Source organism: Lepidothrix coronata, unplaced genomic scaffold (genome assembly GCF_001604755.1).
Source record: "Lepidothrix coronata isolate B3197 unplaced genomic scaffold, Lepidothrix_coronata-1.0 Scaffold9, whole genome shotgun sequence".
Taxonomy (NCBI): domain Eukaryota; kingdom Metazoa; phylum Chordata; class Aves; order Passeriformes; family Pipridae; genus Lepidothrix; species Lepidothrix coronata.
In genome coordinates, this window is record NW_016690189.1 from 10,651,053 (window position 1) to 10,667,683 (window position 16,631).

Consider the following 16,631-nt stretch of genomic DNA (forward strand, 5'->3'; position numbering starts at 1 on the left):
TTTCTACCCTTTCACAGGGTGACAAGCAGGGTAGTTAAATTTAAAAGGAAAACTTTCTTTTCTAAAGGAAGAAATAAAGTTCAAAGTAAAGCTATTGTTTCCAGTATTAGTCACTCAGGTTTGGGGATTTTTTGTTTGTAAAAGCTTTCTTTCACTGAGATAGAAAGGTGTGAAAAACCAGCACAAGTTTTTAGCTTTATGAACTGGAATCTTTGCAGCGTTATTTGGATCTTCAAAGTAGGGTTGGTTTTTTTAATAATTTGACCAATGCAAAATGAACGCAAAGCACAGGACTGACCAGCACCTCTTACTCTGAGAAAGTGCTATTCTATTAAATCAAAAAAATTCTAACAGAACAAAGTGCTTCTGAAAAAAAGCTCAGGAAAGTTACACTGTATATTTTGTAAATATAGTTAACTTTAGGACATTACTCATTTTTTGTTTTATAATAAGCAATATTGATATTCTGCATTTCTTAAGGTGTAAAGACAGTGTTTTTTAAAAAACGCGTTGTTTTATTACGTGAATCGCTTGCTAAGGTGCTCAGACATCTAACCACCTAAACGGTCTTTTTTTCCAGATTACACTTTCAAGTAAAGCCTTCTAATTTCGTCTTTGTACTAATAACGAAATGTTAAAAGTATGAAGCCACAATTCATCTGAAATGAGTCTCTGCATTTTTCGAAAGAACAGGAGTTGAGAAAGAGCTGAAGTGCCACTTTTCTTACCATGACTACTGCCATTGACTTTTAGCAAACTAAAGCAGTAATGAGCACACTGAGGCCCACTAGCCAGTCCCCGCAGCATTTTCAAGTATGGGATGTAAATTGTGGAAGGAAGTAGATCTCCCATTTGCCTAACAAACTTTGACAACACAACCTAGAACAAATAAAGATCAGTGTTTAAAAAAAAAAAAAAAAAAGGTAAATCCGAGTATTTTAGGAAAACATCAGGCAGGAAAAGTCAGAAAACAGATTCTAATGTAATCGGGGCAGGGCAGACAGGTGGAATCACAACTTCAATTAAAAAAAGTTCCTTTATAAGCTGGCCTATTCTGTCTCTCTGAAGGTGAAAACACTTGTTCAAAGAAGAAACAAACAAAACAATTCATGTGATTGGGAAGGATACTAACTCTCCATTTCTGTATTTCCAGTGATAAAATTTACTTCAGCTCACAAATGTTCCACAGCAGTATTACTAACACATCTCACAGTGCAAGAGATATCAGGAAAGAATTCATTATGCTTGTCATATACCTGCACAGTAACTCCCATACACAGTGGTTCCTTCCAGGGTCATATTAGGGTGTAGGCAGATTGCACATGGCCCCAACTCAAGTTGCCTGTATTGTGGGTAGGTCTTGGGGTGTATCCAATTTGTCTCGTACTAGGTTTTGCCTAATGCTGCACAGTCTTTCAAGAAGCATTGAAGGCTGACAGCACCCCAGATATCTAATAAGTTCTGGAATGTCTACTTCATCTGTTTACATAATTTCTTCATTCTGATTTTAAGTTTTGTCTCTCATGGACTATAATCTTTGGACTTTAAATAATTACAATATTCTTACGGATTCTTACCCCCTAAAATACTATCAACTGCAGTTAATAAAGATTTTTTTTATAGTAAAGGAATTTAACTTCTCGGTTACATGCAAAAGGTATGTAGAAGTTATCAGATACCAGAGCGGTATCAGAATTATTTAGCAACGGCAACAAATCAGACCTAAACAACATTTTCAAAGAGGTTAGTTAAGACTCTTGTTAAGTTTATTGACGAGCAACAAGAACCATCCCATGCAGAGGAGGACACATGCAGATAAGCCACTGAGAAAAGGTAATATCTTCTTAGAGGCTATCTGTAATAAGGGTACCAAAAACTTAGTTGCTTGGGGTTTTTTGTTACTTTAGTTTCAAGTTACTAGTAATTACTCAAGAAAATCTAGATAACCTGGCGCTGAGGGGGTCGCTGATGAGCTACTCCAAGGTAGGACCCCATGATGGTGGATGTCTGCAAGGGCTCCGATGGACACCAGTATTCATGAGCAAGTTCCAGATTAAAGGGGTCTTTCCTATACAATTCAGCAATCTATCAGAGAAAAGATGATGTTGGAAAAATATCAACTATATGAAGAAAAAACAATTACTTCAACAATAAGCACTGCTTCTAGATTAGCTAAACACATCTGAGAGGCAAAGCATCCCCCAGTTGGTGTTTTATTTCTTAAAACTCTCTGAAAACAAGAGTGTCTAAATAACAGCATAGGAAAAAGTGACAGAGAAATTCAAAATGCACACATCAGCAAAACTTTAATAACTTTCTAATTATTACAGATTGAATTGTTGTAAGAAAACAGCATCATCTCTCTTTAAATAACCATATCCATACCTTCATACACTGAATTTACAAGTCAGCCAGTACCATGAATAGAAATCTTACCCATTATCTGAACATATAAATTTCTCAGAGTAAATTTTCACTTCTAGTTCTTCATTTAAGTTCACTATATATCTCTGAGCTGCCTAAGAAAGCATTTCATTACAAAGTTTCCTGCAAATGTCCTATAAACTTTACCTTTGGAAAAGACAAGTAGTAAAAGTTTTTTAAATTATTCATGAACAGAAAATAAAAAAATGCCCTGTTTAATATGTAAATCTGTTTTCCGATTTTTTTGAAAGTGCAGTTAAGTAACCTTAATAACTAATACTTAAACAAATATGATTATTTTATTTTCTTTTTTTTTCTATTTTCTTTATTTTATTAAAAATATTATAGAAACAGATCTTTTTTTAAATGTACACTTTTGGTCAAAATTCTACTGAAATTAGGGAATTTGTAATTCCATCAGCCTTGATGGGGTCACATTGCCTAGACTAATCTACAGCAAATACAAAATAGTGTTCCAAAATTCTCATTACAAATATTTCAACATGAGAATTATTTAAACATTTCAATTATTTATCAGAGTGTCAATAGTAAGGTTAACCCCCTAAAACCTTCAAATGTAGGAAATACTGCAGTATTTACTTACTAAACAACAATCAAATGACATTAACATAAGAAAGCAAGGCAGTAAATTAATTCCTTTACATGAAACGTTATAGAAAAGTGTCTGTATTTAAGGAAAAAAAAATTTAAAAACTCTAATCCAAAAAGAGAAAGGTCCAGCATCATATGGTATCATTCAGATACAGGTTTTCAGATGAAAAATGAAAGTCACAATCACTATTTGCCACTGTAATTTAAAAGAAAATAGGGCTTACTAGAAGCATTAAATGCTCCAGATCTCTCCGAAGGGAAATAGGTGGATCATTACCCATCTGAATACTCATGTGGATCATGCGAGCATCTTCATCAGCACGGTTTCTCAGCTGTTTCACCTACAGAATTTATGAAGTGAAAAAAACCACTGGTCTAAGAATGAAACAGAACAGACACAGAACAGAACACTTGTCTATACGGCCTACTAAAAGCTAAGAAAGCCAATGTACTTGCATGTACATGACAAGAATATTCAATTTTATATTTTTCAATCCTCTCCTCCCCCAAGAGCTTGCATACAAAGATATATTCAATTACTTTCTTACTGCCAAGGTCTTCAGTGCACAGCAAAAGCCCTGAATTTACACCACAGGAGTTTTTCCTAACTGACTTCACCAGATCCTCTGGTTTGGCCCCAAATGGTGGATCCTTTTCCTCTTTTTAATTCAAAAGCTAGATGCATTAGGTTCAAACAGAATGTTGGACCATTATTCACAAAGAGTGAAAAGAAACACAAAACACAGCAAAATAATGTTTTCTTTATATAGATCTGTGGATTGCACCCTTCTTCACCATTAAAGGCTACTTCTACTTACAGTTACTTCATGATTTGAAAAGTTCTGAACTGATATAATTACTTTGGACCCAGTCTGTCTCAACTAAAAGAATCACCACGTCTATTAAGAGGAAATAAAAAAGAAAAAAGGGAGGGGAAGAAGAACTGCAGCAATAAAAAAAATAGCCATTTAATCAGCATCTTAAACTTCTCTGTGTTGAAAAAGCTAATTACTAAACAAAAAACAGCTGACATTTAAAATCGAAAAGCTTTTGACATGACACCCCATCAGCAGCTTATAGAAAGCAAACAGATATAAAATGAAAAGTCAAGTTTTGTTAAATATTAAGGAGACACTGAGGATCAAGAAACAGAAGTAAGCAACCAATTCAACACATCACAAATTAAAACATGGTTACAGTCAACAGAGACTGGTTCATGGTCTACAGTATCTTAATGTCCAAAATTGAATGAGCAGGAAAATAATTCTGTGTCTTTAAGAAAAAAATAATTTAAAAATAATAATAATGAAAAAGAAAAAATATTTAAAACTAGAAATAACTGTGGAAAGGGTCAGAGCAAACTAGCTAAAATCAGTATACTAACTGAACAAGAACAGAACTGGTAAATGAAATAATGAATTATTTGAGGTACTAAAGCCAATTATCGATTTCTGAATGAAGGTAATGCAATCAACCAAAAGATTTACCCAAATCCTCACTGGCAAGCAGCATAAATGCTAAAACTACAAGGAGGAATTAATTAAAATGCTAACTTACAGATTTAAAAAAAAAATGAACAAAAGTTAATGCAGATATACAAAACAAAACAAAGATCCAGCAACACAGACACTTCTCTTTACCTAAAATTTGAAATTCAGTAGAAATAGTTGAGGACATAATCCAACCACTACCCAACAGCAGTTAAGACAAAAAGTTGCCTTGAAGGGCTATATCCCAATTGCTTGCTAACAAAGTCTTTCCTGTGAAACCACTAGTATTGGCTTCTCTCGAACTGGAATACGAGCCAGTGGTCTGATTTTGGCTTATATCCTGTATTACAAAATCTTAGTTGTAATGAAAATCTCTCTTCATCTTCAGGCATTAGCTACAATTAACTGCAAACCTGAGGCAAAGCGAAAAATACTGAAATGGAAAAGAAAAACTCTTTGCAGAGATAAAGAATCCAGTTCCATAATGCAATAGAGATGAGATGTACCAAGAAATCAAGCAACAGCCTTGGGATTTTCAGGCAGTTCTGTGGATACGGAGACAGGGTTGTGTCTGTTCTAAATCTAATAAGGCAGAAACCTCAGCCAGAGTCAGTCTCCAGCTCTTCAACTTTCATTCAAAAATCTACCTTATATCTCTAATAAAAAACTGGTATCATTACAGGGAGACACTTCATCTTTCATAAAGCAACACCATCCAATGAAGAACTGCCAGATTGTTTAAGGAAATTTCACAAAGTACACCTCACATATTCCCCATATATTCCTAAGGGCTACTCTGTTTGTATTACAGAAAACACTGGATGTGTGCAGCCTTTGAAGCATGTCCAAAGCCTGTTAACATAATAAGTGCTGTATGGAGGCAGCCACTGCAGCAGAAATATAGCTGTAATTTATCAACATGAACCTGTTGGAACTGACATTATACTTGCTTTATGGATATTCTGTGGGTTTGAAAGACAGCCTGAGAAAACAACATGCAACATCAACGGATTATAAATAAATTATGATTAAATCTAAAAGCTGTCTACAACATGTTCATAAATGCCCTCAAAGATCCTTGAGGCTCAAATACTGTTTTTCCTGCCAATATTGTTCACAGTCTGTGAGGTTACAACGAAAAATATATGGTTTTCAATCTTCCTTTTTGCACATTGCAAAAAGTAATTGTTTGGCAATTCTAACTACAGCTCAACACCATGAAGGCCACAAAATAAAGTCTCCATTAATTGAATGTGTTTTCATAGAGTTTTGATTTTCCATGTCTAATCACAAGATATTGCATAAATGAAACTGTTGTAATTGCTTCAAATTTTTTTTTAAACCCTTTTACAGCATTTTTAGTCTTCTAGTGAAAAAGGTTGCTTATTTTCCCAACAACTGATACTACTGAAAAAGCAGAATCCCTCCCCTTAAGTATGGAAAAGACCATTAGTAAAAAAATAAATTAAAAATGAGAGACAAAAACCCTAAGTTAATTTAGGTTACACTACTGTCTGTACCAAAAGAAAAAAAAAATCAGAAAATCAATACCCACATGCATAGCCATCAATTTCAGCATTCATTTCTATTTTAATCATGTAAAACAAAACTACTTCCACCACAGAAGTTTCTTTTGTAAATCTCATCACACTGAAGTGTTTTAAAAATCACATTCTACTTCAGTATTGAAAACAAACCCCAAACATTATGACTTTCATGAAGTGAACAAGTTTTCTGAACTGCAGGGTCTCAAGCTGAGGGTCATGTCTGAATCTCTATGCTACCTGTCCAAATGTTAGAAATACAGAAGAGATACCCACATTTCTCAATAACTGCTGTTCACATAAACAACCTACCTTCATTGGCATGAGTGCGAGGAAGTCCGTGACAAGGTTATGAATTTTGCGAATGTAAAATTCCTCCTGGTAGAAATTTTCAGACCCCACAACAGATTCAGTCAGGAACAGGAAGACATAATCAGCAATGGCTAGCTCTGCCATTGCCTCATCTGCCTCAGTGAATTCTGCAAGAGCTGGGCAACAAAATTTACAAGAGGGTAAAAAATAAATAAAATAATCTGTTAACAAGCAAAACGTATTTCAGGATATCCGGCTGACCTGCGAATTTACATGCTTCTATCAGCTGTTTTTTCTACCATACAGGAAAACGTTAGACTGGAAAAAGATAAATTAATGGCAGGTGATGACCTCAACTTTCTGCTTTAAGAAGTGTTAAAATGCATAACCCATTTACCCCCAAAAAATCTAAGGTAGTGAACCAAGAATCACAAAACAACCTTAATTAAACATTAATTATAATGTTTGCGTTTTCTTTAATAGATATTCTGGAGTAGACTCAATTTTGACCTAGTAGGAAGCCTGGAAATCTTGTGAAGTTCAGAGAGGAAAAAAACAAAATTATAAATAGATTCATCCTCTCAAGATACTGAAGTTTAACATGTATAGATGTAAAAAACCCCATAATTAGAAATCTATTCTTAATTCAAGCTTTCAAATGATACTAAAGCTGAAAACGCAATCTTTGAATTTTCCAGTATGTTAAAATCTCTTTCACTTCAATGAGGCACTATGCAATATTACTTTCTAATAACCAATTACTTCTAAATCTGTGTACATTTCAGAGCAATTCAATTCTTGACAACCAAACTCACATGCTGAGAAAGCTTTAAGGAGTGTCAATGGTAATTTTATCACAAAGTTAAATACTAGCACTTCAAAAAGGTAATAGATACTTTGACTTACACGACTTGCAAGCTGAATACTAATGTGCAAGAACTGCACTTTAGGGTAATTTACCTGTCACATCAGATAATTGGGATATTCCTCTTAATGTCAGCGCCCAGGCTAATCTAACAGTAGCTTGCAGGCCTGGTAATTTCCAAGGCTGGGATTCCTGAAGACGAGTGTGTATCGTTGCTATGTACTGTCTTTCTGCTAGCAGAGGGAGCCGGTGCATCAAATCTTGAAGAACAACAAAAACAAACAGAAAACCAACACCCAATAAATGAATTTGAAAACAAATATGCAAAATCCTGTCTATTTGCTACTGATCAATACAGAAATTGTTTAAATAACAATTTATCCATCTGTACAATGTAACATCTGGGAAACCTCCCAGCATTACCTTCGCGATCCTCTGTGCCTTGTTCCAGAAAGCTGACATCAAAGCAGTAAAGGAGAGCCATGAGAAGGGACAAGTTCACACCGTCCAACGAGCCATCAGCTTCCACTGTTACCTTTTCCAGGTAACTTATGAGGATTAGAGTGTCATCCTTGCTCAGCGGTGACTGACAGGTCCAGACAAACAGACTTTCAGCCAATGACTGTCGGCATTCTTTAATGAGGTCAGAAACCTTTAGAAGAAAAATCAAACAAACAAAGGGTGAATATACATACTCTAGTAACACATTCAATTAGTCTTTCTCAGTCAATCATGATGACTAGGCTAAGTTAAAAATTACTCTAAAGACAGCAGCTACAGAAAATGTTGGGTTTAATTGCTAAACAACAAAGGCACACTTCTGCTTGTTAACTGCATTCATATTCCCACGTATTTCATGTGAGGTGTGAGTGGATACCCAGGAATATGACCACATGCAAACCAGCATCCCTGTCAAGGTCAGGAGACATGAATCTATATAGAACCTATATAGCTGTAAATGTATCACACAGAAGCCACATTTCCTAATCACACAACTGCACTGGCAGTTATCTCCAGATAAGGTCATAGTCTTTCCCTTACCTCAAAAGAGATGCCCTCAACTGACTATACAAATACCTAACACATAAGACATTGAGAAATAAGAAAAACATTTAAAATTAGAAATTCCTTCCCTCGGACAAAATGTTTATATCAACTTTAGAATATAAACATAAATTAAATTTATCATCCCCTATCATATACAGAACAAATATCAAGCCCAACATAAAGGTTACCAAGCATTTTCATACTAAAAATAGTATTTTTCTTTTTATTTGGCAGATTATTGCATGCTACAATACAAGTAAGCACAACAGTTCCTGAAAACAAAGTTTGTCTTTTTTCTAAGTTACACCAAAATTACCTGGTTTTGAACAAACATTTATCTCATTTAATGTCATTCCTCCTCCCAGGCTGAGTTTTAACTGCTTTAAGTCTTACAAACACAGTGGAAGTTAAGAAAAAAAAAAGACAATTACGATCTTTCGTAATGGTCTTTGTAAAACTGTATTTTATTTTGCTAAATTATGAGCTTCTAGTAACATTCTTATCCTATATCCATTGTACCTGGCTAAATAAAAAATAAAGTGCCATGAGCATTTTATATCCTGTAAAATCATATTCATGGTGATGAAGAGAGAAACTTTTTAACATTTAACATAGCAAGAGATTTGTGCACAGACTCCAGCAGAATAATAGTTCTAATCAATACAGAGGGAAATATGGTATTCCATCTAATACAAAGAAAAAAACCTGCTAATGTAAAGCATTAAATGGATTTCAAGGTAAAATTAAGGTAAATTAAGATAATTTAGGTAAATGAGAAGGATAATCTTTGCATAGTTTCTAGATAAATAGCAAAAGCGTCAAACTAATTCTTTCTTTGGTGGAAAATAAACTGACTCTATTACATAGAATAATTTTTAAACGGATCACCCATTAGAAGGAAGTTCAAAAATTACAACAGTGATGTTTACAATCTTCCTGCTAGAAAAAATATGCTGCAGCAGTTAGTGTCAATTTTTTTTTTTAAAACTACCCATAAATATTGTGCTTACTTTTTTACTGTCCTTGGTTACACATCACTTAAAACAAGGCATGACCCAGCATGTTGAAGCAACAGCAAAAGAGAAATGCAGGAAGCAACGTGGATCCCACACTCATATTGCACAACCCGTGGAGTAGTTACTCTGATCTCTCAGACAGTAACAGACCTTGCAAAAGCAGAGAACTCTTGATGGTCTAACTGTATTCTAATCTGTTCAGTAATACAGAAAAATATTCACACTTAGGGAGTATTTACCTCTTTTCGATGTTTCTCACTGCCCAATCCTCGCTCTCTCTGGAGTTTATCAAATTCATTGTTCAAATCGATGTGAGACACAAGTGTAAGGATCTTCTGAGTCAAACCCTGCTCCATTAAGTCATCTGTAAAGCGTGTTGTCATGGAAATTAACTCCTGACTATAACAGAAAGAATATAAATTTAAAAATTAATCATACTTTCCCAGTCACAAAGGAAGTCTAAAATAATCCCATCAAATATATTTCATAACAAAAAAATGTACAAATAAATTATATACAGAAAGTAAAGATGTGCCTCACTAATTAGTAAGCAGTTCCCTCTCAAAACATTACGCTGAATGGATACAAAGTCTTCAGGTAACTTCTGCAGGTGCAGGAACATGGAATATGAGATACAGTGGGGATCAGCTAGTTACGATTTCTACTCAAAGGAAAAAGTCCAATACGTAAGATGCACATAACTCACTAGTAAATGCAGTTATCCAGATACTGAACTCTACTGAAGTGGTAAAGCTAATTCTAATGTAATAATTTATGTTATGTTTCAGAATTTATATTTACACTAGGACACATCTTTTCATCTTTCTGTGGTCAATCAATCACTGTGCACTGGAAGTTAGCAAAGTGTATTGCTTTCTTTTTCAAAGTGAAAAAAATAGCATTTAATGTTCACCAGTAGACAGTGCATTCCTTTAAATAAAGGCAAGAGCCCAGTTCTCTGATTTTGCAGTACCCAGGAAGTCAGAACATTGCAAGGTTCTCAAATAGTGAGTAATCAACACTAGTTAGAGCAACACCTACTGGGAGGGTTTCTGAAACAAAACACTGCCAAAAGGTGAAGTAGCATGAAAGACGTGAAAGTAAAACACATATCATATCCTTATAACCCAATAAAAAATACGTGCAAGAAACTTTAACATTATGCTTAAAAAGAGAGCATGAAAGCAGCTGCATCAGCTTATGAAAAAACAAACAAATGTGAGAATATACATATTCTCTTTAGTCTAATTAGTCCTAAAAGCATCCAAAACAAAGAGCTTTGATCAGCTCATCACCCTAATACAGACCTGAGTTCCAATGTCCACGTCTTGCCTTGGCGTGACTGGATGAGGGTTCGTAGTGAATTAGCAATACATCTTTTTCCATCCCAGTACAACAGAACTGCCACTAGACCTCTTGTAAGACCAGGAAAATGAGGTTGCTGATGTTCTCCTAGGGAAAGAAAATGCACAGAATAGTCAAAAAAAGCTGAACATACATCCTTTGACAACATCTCTGTATCTTTGTATTTCTAACTGAAATACAAATATAGCATTCAAAGTAACTGTGGTCCTTCACTGTCACTTGGATTTCTTTTAGACACTTAAATCACACATATTTTGTGTGCTATTATTAGAATTAATATTCAACTATTAAAACATCCAAAAATAAAAAAAAAAGTGTAAGGCCAAACACATCTTAATCCAAATGGTATTTGCAACTGATATGTACCTATCTTCATAATCAATTCTAGCTGATTATCTTAAAAATATCTTTTTATTCAAAATTAAAATTTCTGCCAGAATTTACATCAAAAATTCAAGTTCAAAATAGAAAGAGAGGCTGACTTGAAGATGGCTTGCTAAAGCTGACAAATTTGCAAGCTACTTCTTCAATGAAGTTTTAAAAGTTAAATGATGAACAGTAGCTAGTAATGATAACTGACAATTACATCTTAACTCTAAAATCAATCTTCTACATGCAAAGAATTTGTCACTCTCCAGAATACTTCTCTTACTAATCAGTTATTAGATTATGATCCAAACAGTCACATATCAATATAACTAATACACAGTTTAAAGAACCAATATCCATTACACTGCTTTATGGAAAAACTCTAAGCCAATCATTTTAAAATTATGTTTAAATTCAATGATAGAGAAATTAAACCATGAAACCTCCTCAAAATATTCCCCCTTTTGAAATAGCTGCATGTGTGAACATTAAGTTTCAGAACACTGCTATCATATTACTTTACAGCAAGAGTAGATTTCTCCTTAGGAACCTTCTACGTTAGGAAGCTAAGGCCTTCGCTGATCATTCGTTCACGTTAAGCATATACTTAAATAAGAAGGCCCTATTTAAGCTGTATTTCTCCAGCTCTTAAATATTTTCCCTTCTCACCAGCTAGAAGGAGTTCAACAGCTGCCAACTCTCCAATATCAAAGAGGTCACTGAGGATAAAGGCTTCTCTGATGAGTTGCTCTGGCAAGAGCCTAGTTCCCTGCTGACCCTGGATAGCAACTCCTTCTGTACTTGCTTTCTGAATTTTCTCATGCTGCTGAACATTCTTTGGCTGCAAGAGAAACAAGCATCAGAAGTTATTCAAAATGGCAAGAACAAATACTGAATAAAGATTTACACATTAATCCTTTCTCACAAATACTGTTCCGACAGGTTAGGTTGTAACCATAAAAACAAAGGCAGTGTTTTTAAACACAGAGATAGTAAAGGCATCCTAATAATGCTTCACACTTGCACAGCAGTGGTCTCTTTGTGAGAACGTACCAAAAATAATCTTATACAATGTGCTGACTTTTAGTTTACTCAGAATAATGGAAACTGAAAGTAAACTTTAATATAATTCTCAACAGCTCCATGAAAGACATCCATGTCGCTGATCAGAACTATTGTGTTACTCCCAACTGCTATTTTCTACATCATTCTTTTTCCATTAAACTGAGATCCTAAAATATACTGACAAAACTCTACAGCTGACTTAGATTTTCTGACCTATCAGTTAAAAGAGTTGTCTACTACTGCAGAAGTAACACTACTGAAAGAAGATATATTTCTAGTTGTGATCCATCAGCCAAGTAGCAGTGAGGTTTTCCACATCATCTGACATTCCTAACAAGACATACTGTAATTTTTAAATTCATGTGTTCACCTGTTCTGTGTGTTCGTTAACCAGACTGAAATATGAGCATGAACCAAAACCAGACAAAATAGTTTGGTGCTTTATTTCAGACACACAAGAGTAACGAAAAAAGCCAACAGGTGACTGATGGATCATCAGATACTTTTTACTTTTCCTTTCAAAATAGCACTCAAACAATGAGAGAAAACAATACATCATAGATAAAATCATCCTGTAAAAGACACAAAATAATATGTATTATTCAAGCTATTTGTATTCTTACGGCAGCACAAGACTGGTATAACACATCTGCATTATGTACTGTAAAAATGTAGAATGAAATGAATGGTCAGAGTCTAAATGGTATGTAAGACAACACTGCAAGACAGATTACATCATCAACTCTCCAACTCATTCCACAAAACAGCATTAGCCCAGTACCGGATTTCTGAAGAGAGAGATGAAGTCAGATTTGTGTTTCTTTAAAACCTGGTCAAGACGATGAACAGCTTCAGGTTGCCTTTTCCAAATGGCATTCATTACAGTCTGCCATATGTCCTTATATGGACCCCACAAGCTGGCAGCTAAAAGAAGAAATAAAACAATGTACTTGAAATGGAGAAAGAAACAAAAAAAATTATTTATTCACTGTTTTCAATAAGTAGACTCTTTTTTAACTTAGTGTTACTCTCACCTTGACAGTATAGACAGTTATGCCCATCAAGCAAAGCATATTTTCCTTTCTTAAGGCAAAAAAAAATAACAATGATGGTCTGATATAAAACCTAATTGCATTTAGGAAGCTAGAGAACCAGAAAAGATGATGTATGCACCTAAGTTCTGGAGTTGAAAGTCATTTTATAAAGATATTTACAATACAATCACTTAGGTTTAAAAAGAGCTTTAAGATTTTTGAGTTCAAGCACTAACCCAGCACTGCAAAGTCCACCACTAAACCACATCCATAAGTGCCACAACTACATATCTTTTAAATCCCTCCAGGACTGTGACTCTATCACTTCTACAGAACACTTCAGAAAAGGACCACCTTCACTATAAACTAAACAACCCATCAAATCAAAATATATATGGTACTCTGGGATTACAGCACACGGCTAAAGAAAAATGGCTTCAACCATTTCCAAAGATTATTATTTGCATGAGCAAGTTGGGAAAAAAAAAAAGCAGTTTAATCAAAAGCAAGCTATTTAATCACCCTTATTGCTCCTACATTGTCAGAGGTGAACCAGTGTACTGAGCTAGTCAACGGGAAGGGGTGTAAAGTCCTACCTCAATAATAGGAGAAAAACACTATCTGTTGAGAGAGAACAAAATCCTTTGATTACTCAAACTAAAACTGAAATCACTCCCAACAATGGAAAATGGAAATCTCCTAAGCCTCAAAGTATTTATAGAATGTCAGACCAAAGACTGCCACAGCCTACAAGCACACTTAAATGTGAAGCCATTCAAGCTGAGTAGCTATAAATGAATACATGAACTTAGAAGTGACTGAGGCACTCTTACAAGTGCAAAATGGGCATGAAATACACACACGGGTAGATTTTTCCATTTCTTCATTTTTTTCCTCCCCGATTACCTATTTTCCCAGTTTTAGTAATATTAAGGAATATCTTTAGAATATTACATTAGGGACAAATTGTCCATAAAAATGACTTGTACTGAAGATGTGGCAGCGTCTTATTGTGAATTACGAGGTGTAGCATCAACAAGTAACAGAGTTGTAAAGCTCCCAAGTTATGTTTTATGTTTATATATCCCAGCACAGTCTCCCTGTCAACCTATTCTGCTTCTCCAGGTTCCTCATACAGATTTCCTGGTTAAATGGTTAGCTGCCAAATTTAATAGAAGTTCCACTATGACTTTGAAAAGTTTCCTGACAGAAAGAGGAAGGATATTAAGGACTTACTATGGACAATTTCTAATCTTTCAACCTTACCTGCCTGAATTCCATCCACTTTGGTAAGATTAAGGGATAACTAAGAACTGGACAGCCGACCTCGAATCTGAATGTAACTTGGCAAGGCCTTCTATTTTTGACATAACCAAAGAAATATCCAATATATGAGGAACTGAAAATGAAGAGCAGTGCTGTCAAAATTTGTTGCCTCTTCCCATCAGTCTGTGTAGAACAATATAAATTAGAAACTAAAACCGTAAGATTAAAGGCAATATAAGCCTAACAATACTCTTTCATATTAACTCATCTCTCTCCTCTTAATTTAAAAAATAAATCAAGACAAGTACTTTTGACACCTAAGACACATTTGCTGCTAATATTCTGTAAAAGAGGTTCATAAAGACACGAAATTCCTTTACCAGAAATAGATCAACAAAAAATATTACCTATGTTTAGAAGAGACCAGATTATTCTAGAAGCTAGGAAGCTCAAATAAATTAGAGAAGTCTGACCCTACTCTAAAAATACCACCTCACCTCTTTCTCTACACTGAGAAGTTTCTTTTGCATATTTCAGACCTGAATTTAGTACTACAGTTGAATGATCTCTTCCTTACTAGAAACTGTATCATTCAGAACCCGAACTCTGTAGCAGGAATACTGCACTGGAAGTCTCTTTATCACTGGGAATCATGAAAACAGCACACCAAACTAGTCTTCAGACTTCAACCAGAACTGTTGTCTAAACTAAAACCCAAGTAGATGGAAAATACGTACCACCTAGTATTATCCCATTAAAAAAAAAACCACAAAATTTTAAAACCAATATTAAACAGAGGTACCTAAGTGTTTTCCTTGCTAGATGTCACTTGTATTTGTGAAACTTTCAGACTTTACACACCACAAGTCACTGCTAAATTTATTAGATAAATTATATTGCCAATTTTATGGTTTGCCTTCAAGCTACCACGTAAAAACTGATTGCAGGCACTGTTATGTGTTACTGAGATGGTTTCTGACCCAAAGGTATTATAAGCTAGTGGTGGTTTTTGCATGCTGCAATTTTCCTAGTTGAAAAGCTGCTTTAAGAGGTTGCTGTCCTCCTCCACTCAGAGCCACTTGTTCCCAACCATGGACATACCTGCTTCGTTTACTCAGACAGACCGCACTACAAGTCACATTAGTCAAATGATTGAAATTAAAGAAGGGGAGGAAAAAGCAACATGTTCCAGAGTTCTTTCAACATGGTTTATAAAAATCAGAGCTCTCATTAACACAGCTAAGAAAGTGGTCCAGCTAGTCATAAAACCAACTGAAAGACCAATGCCTGAAACACAGAGGGAAGAAACAAGTGGGTAGGGAACAGTAGAGACTTAAACTGAGGAGGAATGTCTCTGGAGAAATGATAAAACAAAACTATGTCTTGCAGAGTAGCCTATATGCAAAAATACTAGCATTTAATCTAAATTTACCTTAACTTTTTTTTTCTCCTTTTTAATGTACAAGGTAACACTGTGGTATAAAATCAAGTACAAAGGCAACATTTTATCATGGTGTAGCTCCTTCTAACTCTAAGTCTTATGGTAAACCTCTCAAGGTTTACTGAAGTGAAATGTATCTGCACCACTTCTTGACCAGGCTGCTTATGTTAAGACAGCAAGGTAGCTACCCTGACGTAAAGATGCCCCTCCTTTTTATGCAACCAAGGCACCACCTCACAGTAACACAAAATGCTCCCTGAATGTCCTGAATAATAAGGCAGGATAAGCCAAGTGGAAGTGTAGCAGAGCACAGAGATAGTAGCAAGTCTCTGAGCAAGACCACTGCTTTCAGTAGTGACTTGGCAGCAGCAAAACATTGTCAAGTTTTACTCTGTTGCAAAGGAAGAAATCATACAAAACAATAATAAATACAAAACAAACCCTCTAACCCCAAAGTCAGTACTAACCCATCATCATTCATAACACAACTAGAAGTGCCAGTATGGCTGTATCAGGAAAACCTGTAAAAAAGGACAAACTCTCTGCCTTTTTCAAGCATCGGAGTGTTTTAATCATACAATGTTACCCCTGTCTAGACAAATTTAACTAAAAATAGCTACTATTGGATGAATAATTTCACACTCTAGACAGTAACTGGCTCTCCCACATAAACTTCAGAGTGTAGAGATTTATTTCACTCTTATTACATTACCGAGTCCAATAAACACCAGCAGCAATACAGTGTCTGTCAAAAACTGTTCAACTATTTTCCTGGCCCATC

The 16,631-nt window shown here is 35.0% G+C and overlaps 1 protein-coding gene across 2 annotated transcripts in view; it reads right to left on the reverse strand.

Annotated features, from left to right (window-relative positions):
* The window catches only part of NUP205 (nucleoporin 205), a 50,323-nt gene that overhangs the window by 31,733 nt on the left and 1,959 nt on the right, over window positions 1-16,631 (reverse strand). Inside the window, exons 2-12 of one of the 2 annotated variants that reach the window (XM_017804342.1) lie at window positions 14,410-14,542; window positions 12,891-13,033; window positions 11,714-11,885; window positions 10,618-10,762; window positions 9,550-9,709; window positions 7,671-7,899; window positions 7,343-7,507; window positions 6,383-6,558; window positions 3,261-3,377; window positions 1,948-2,085; window positions 729-879 (exon numbers count right to left, since the gene is read on the reverse strand). In XM_017804342.1, coding sequence (XP_017659831.1) covers window positions 729-879; window positions 1,948-2,085; window positions 3,261-3,377; window positions 6,383-6,558; window positions 7,343-7,507; window positions 7,671-7,899; window positions 9,550-9,709; window positions 10,618-10,762; window positions 11,714-11,885; window positions 12,891-12,989 — 1,552 coding nt within the window. In that variant the 5' untranslated portion in view covers window positions 12,990-13,033; window positions 14,410-14,542. The remainder of the gene's footprint in view (window positions 1-728; window positions 880-1,947; window positions 2,086-3,260; window positions 3,378-6,382; window positions 6,559-7,342; window positions 7,508-7,670; window positions 7,900-9,549; window positions 9,710-10,617; window positions 10,763-11,713; window positions 11,886-12,890; window positions 13,034-14,409; window positions 14,543-16,631) is intronic. The other variant, XM_017804341.1, reaches the window with a different exon arrangement.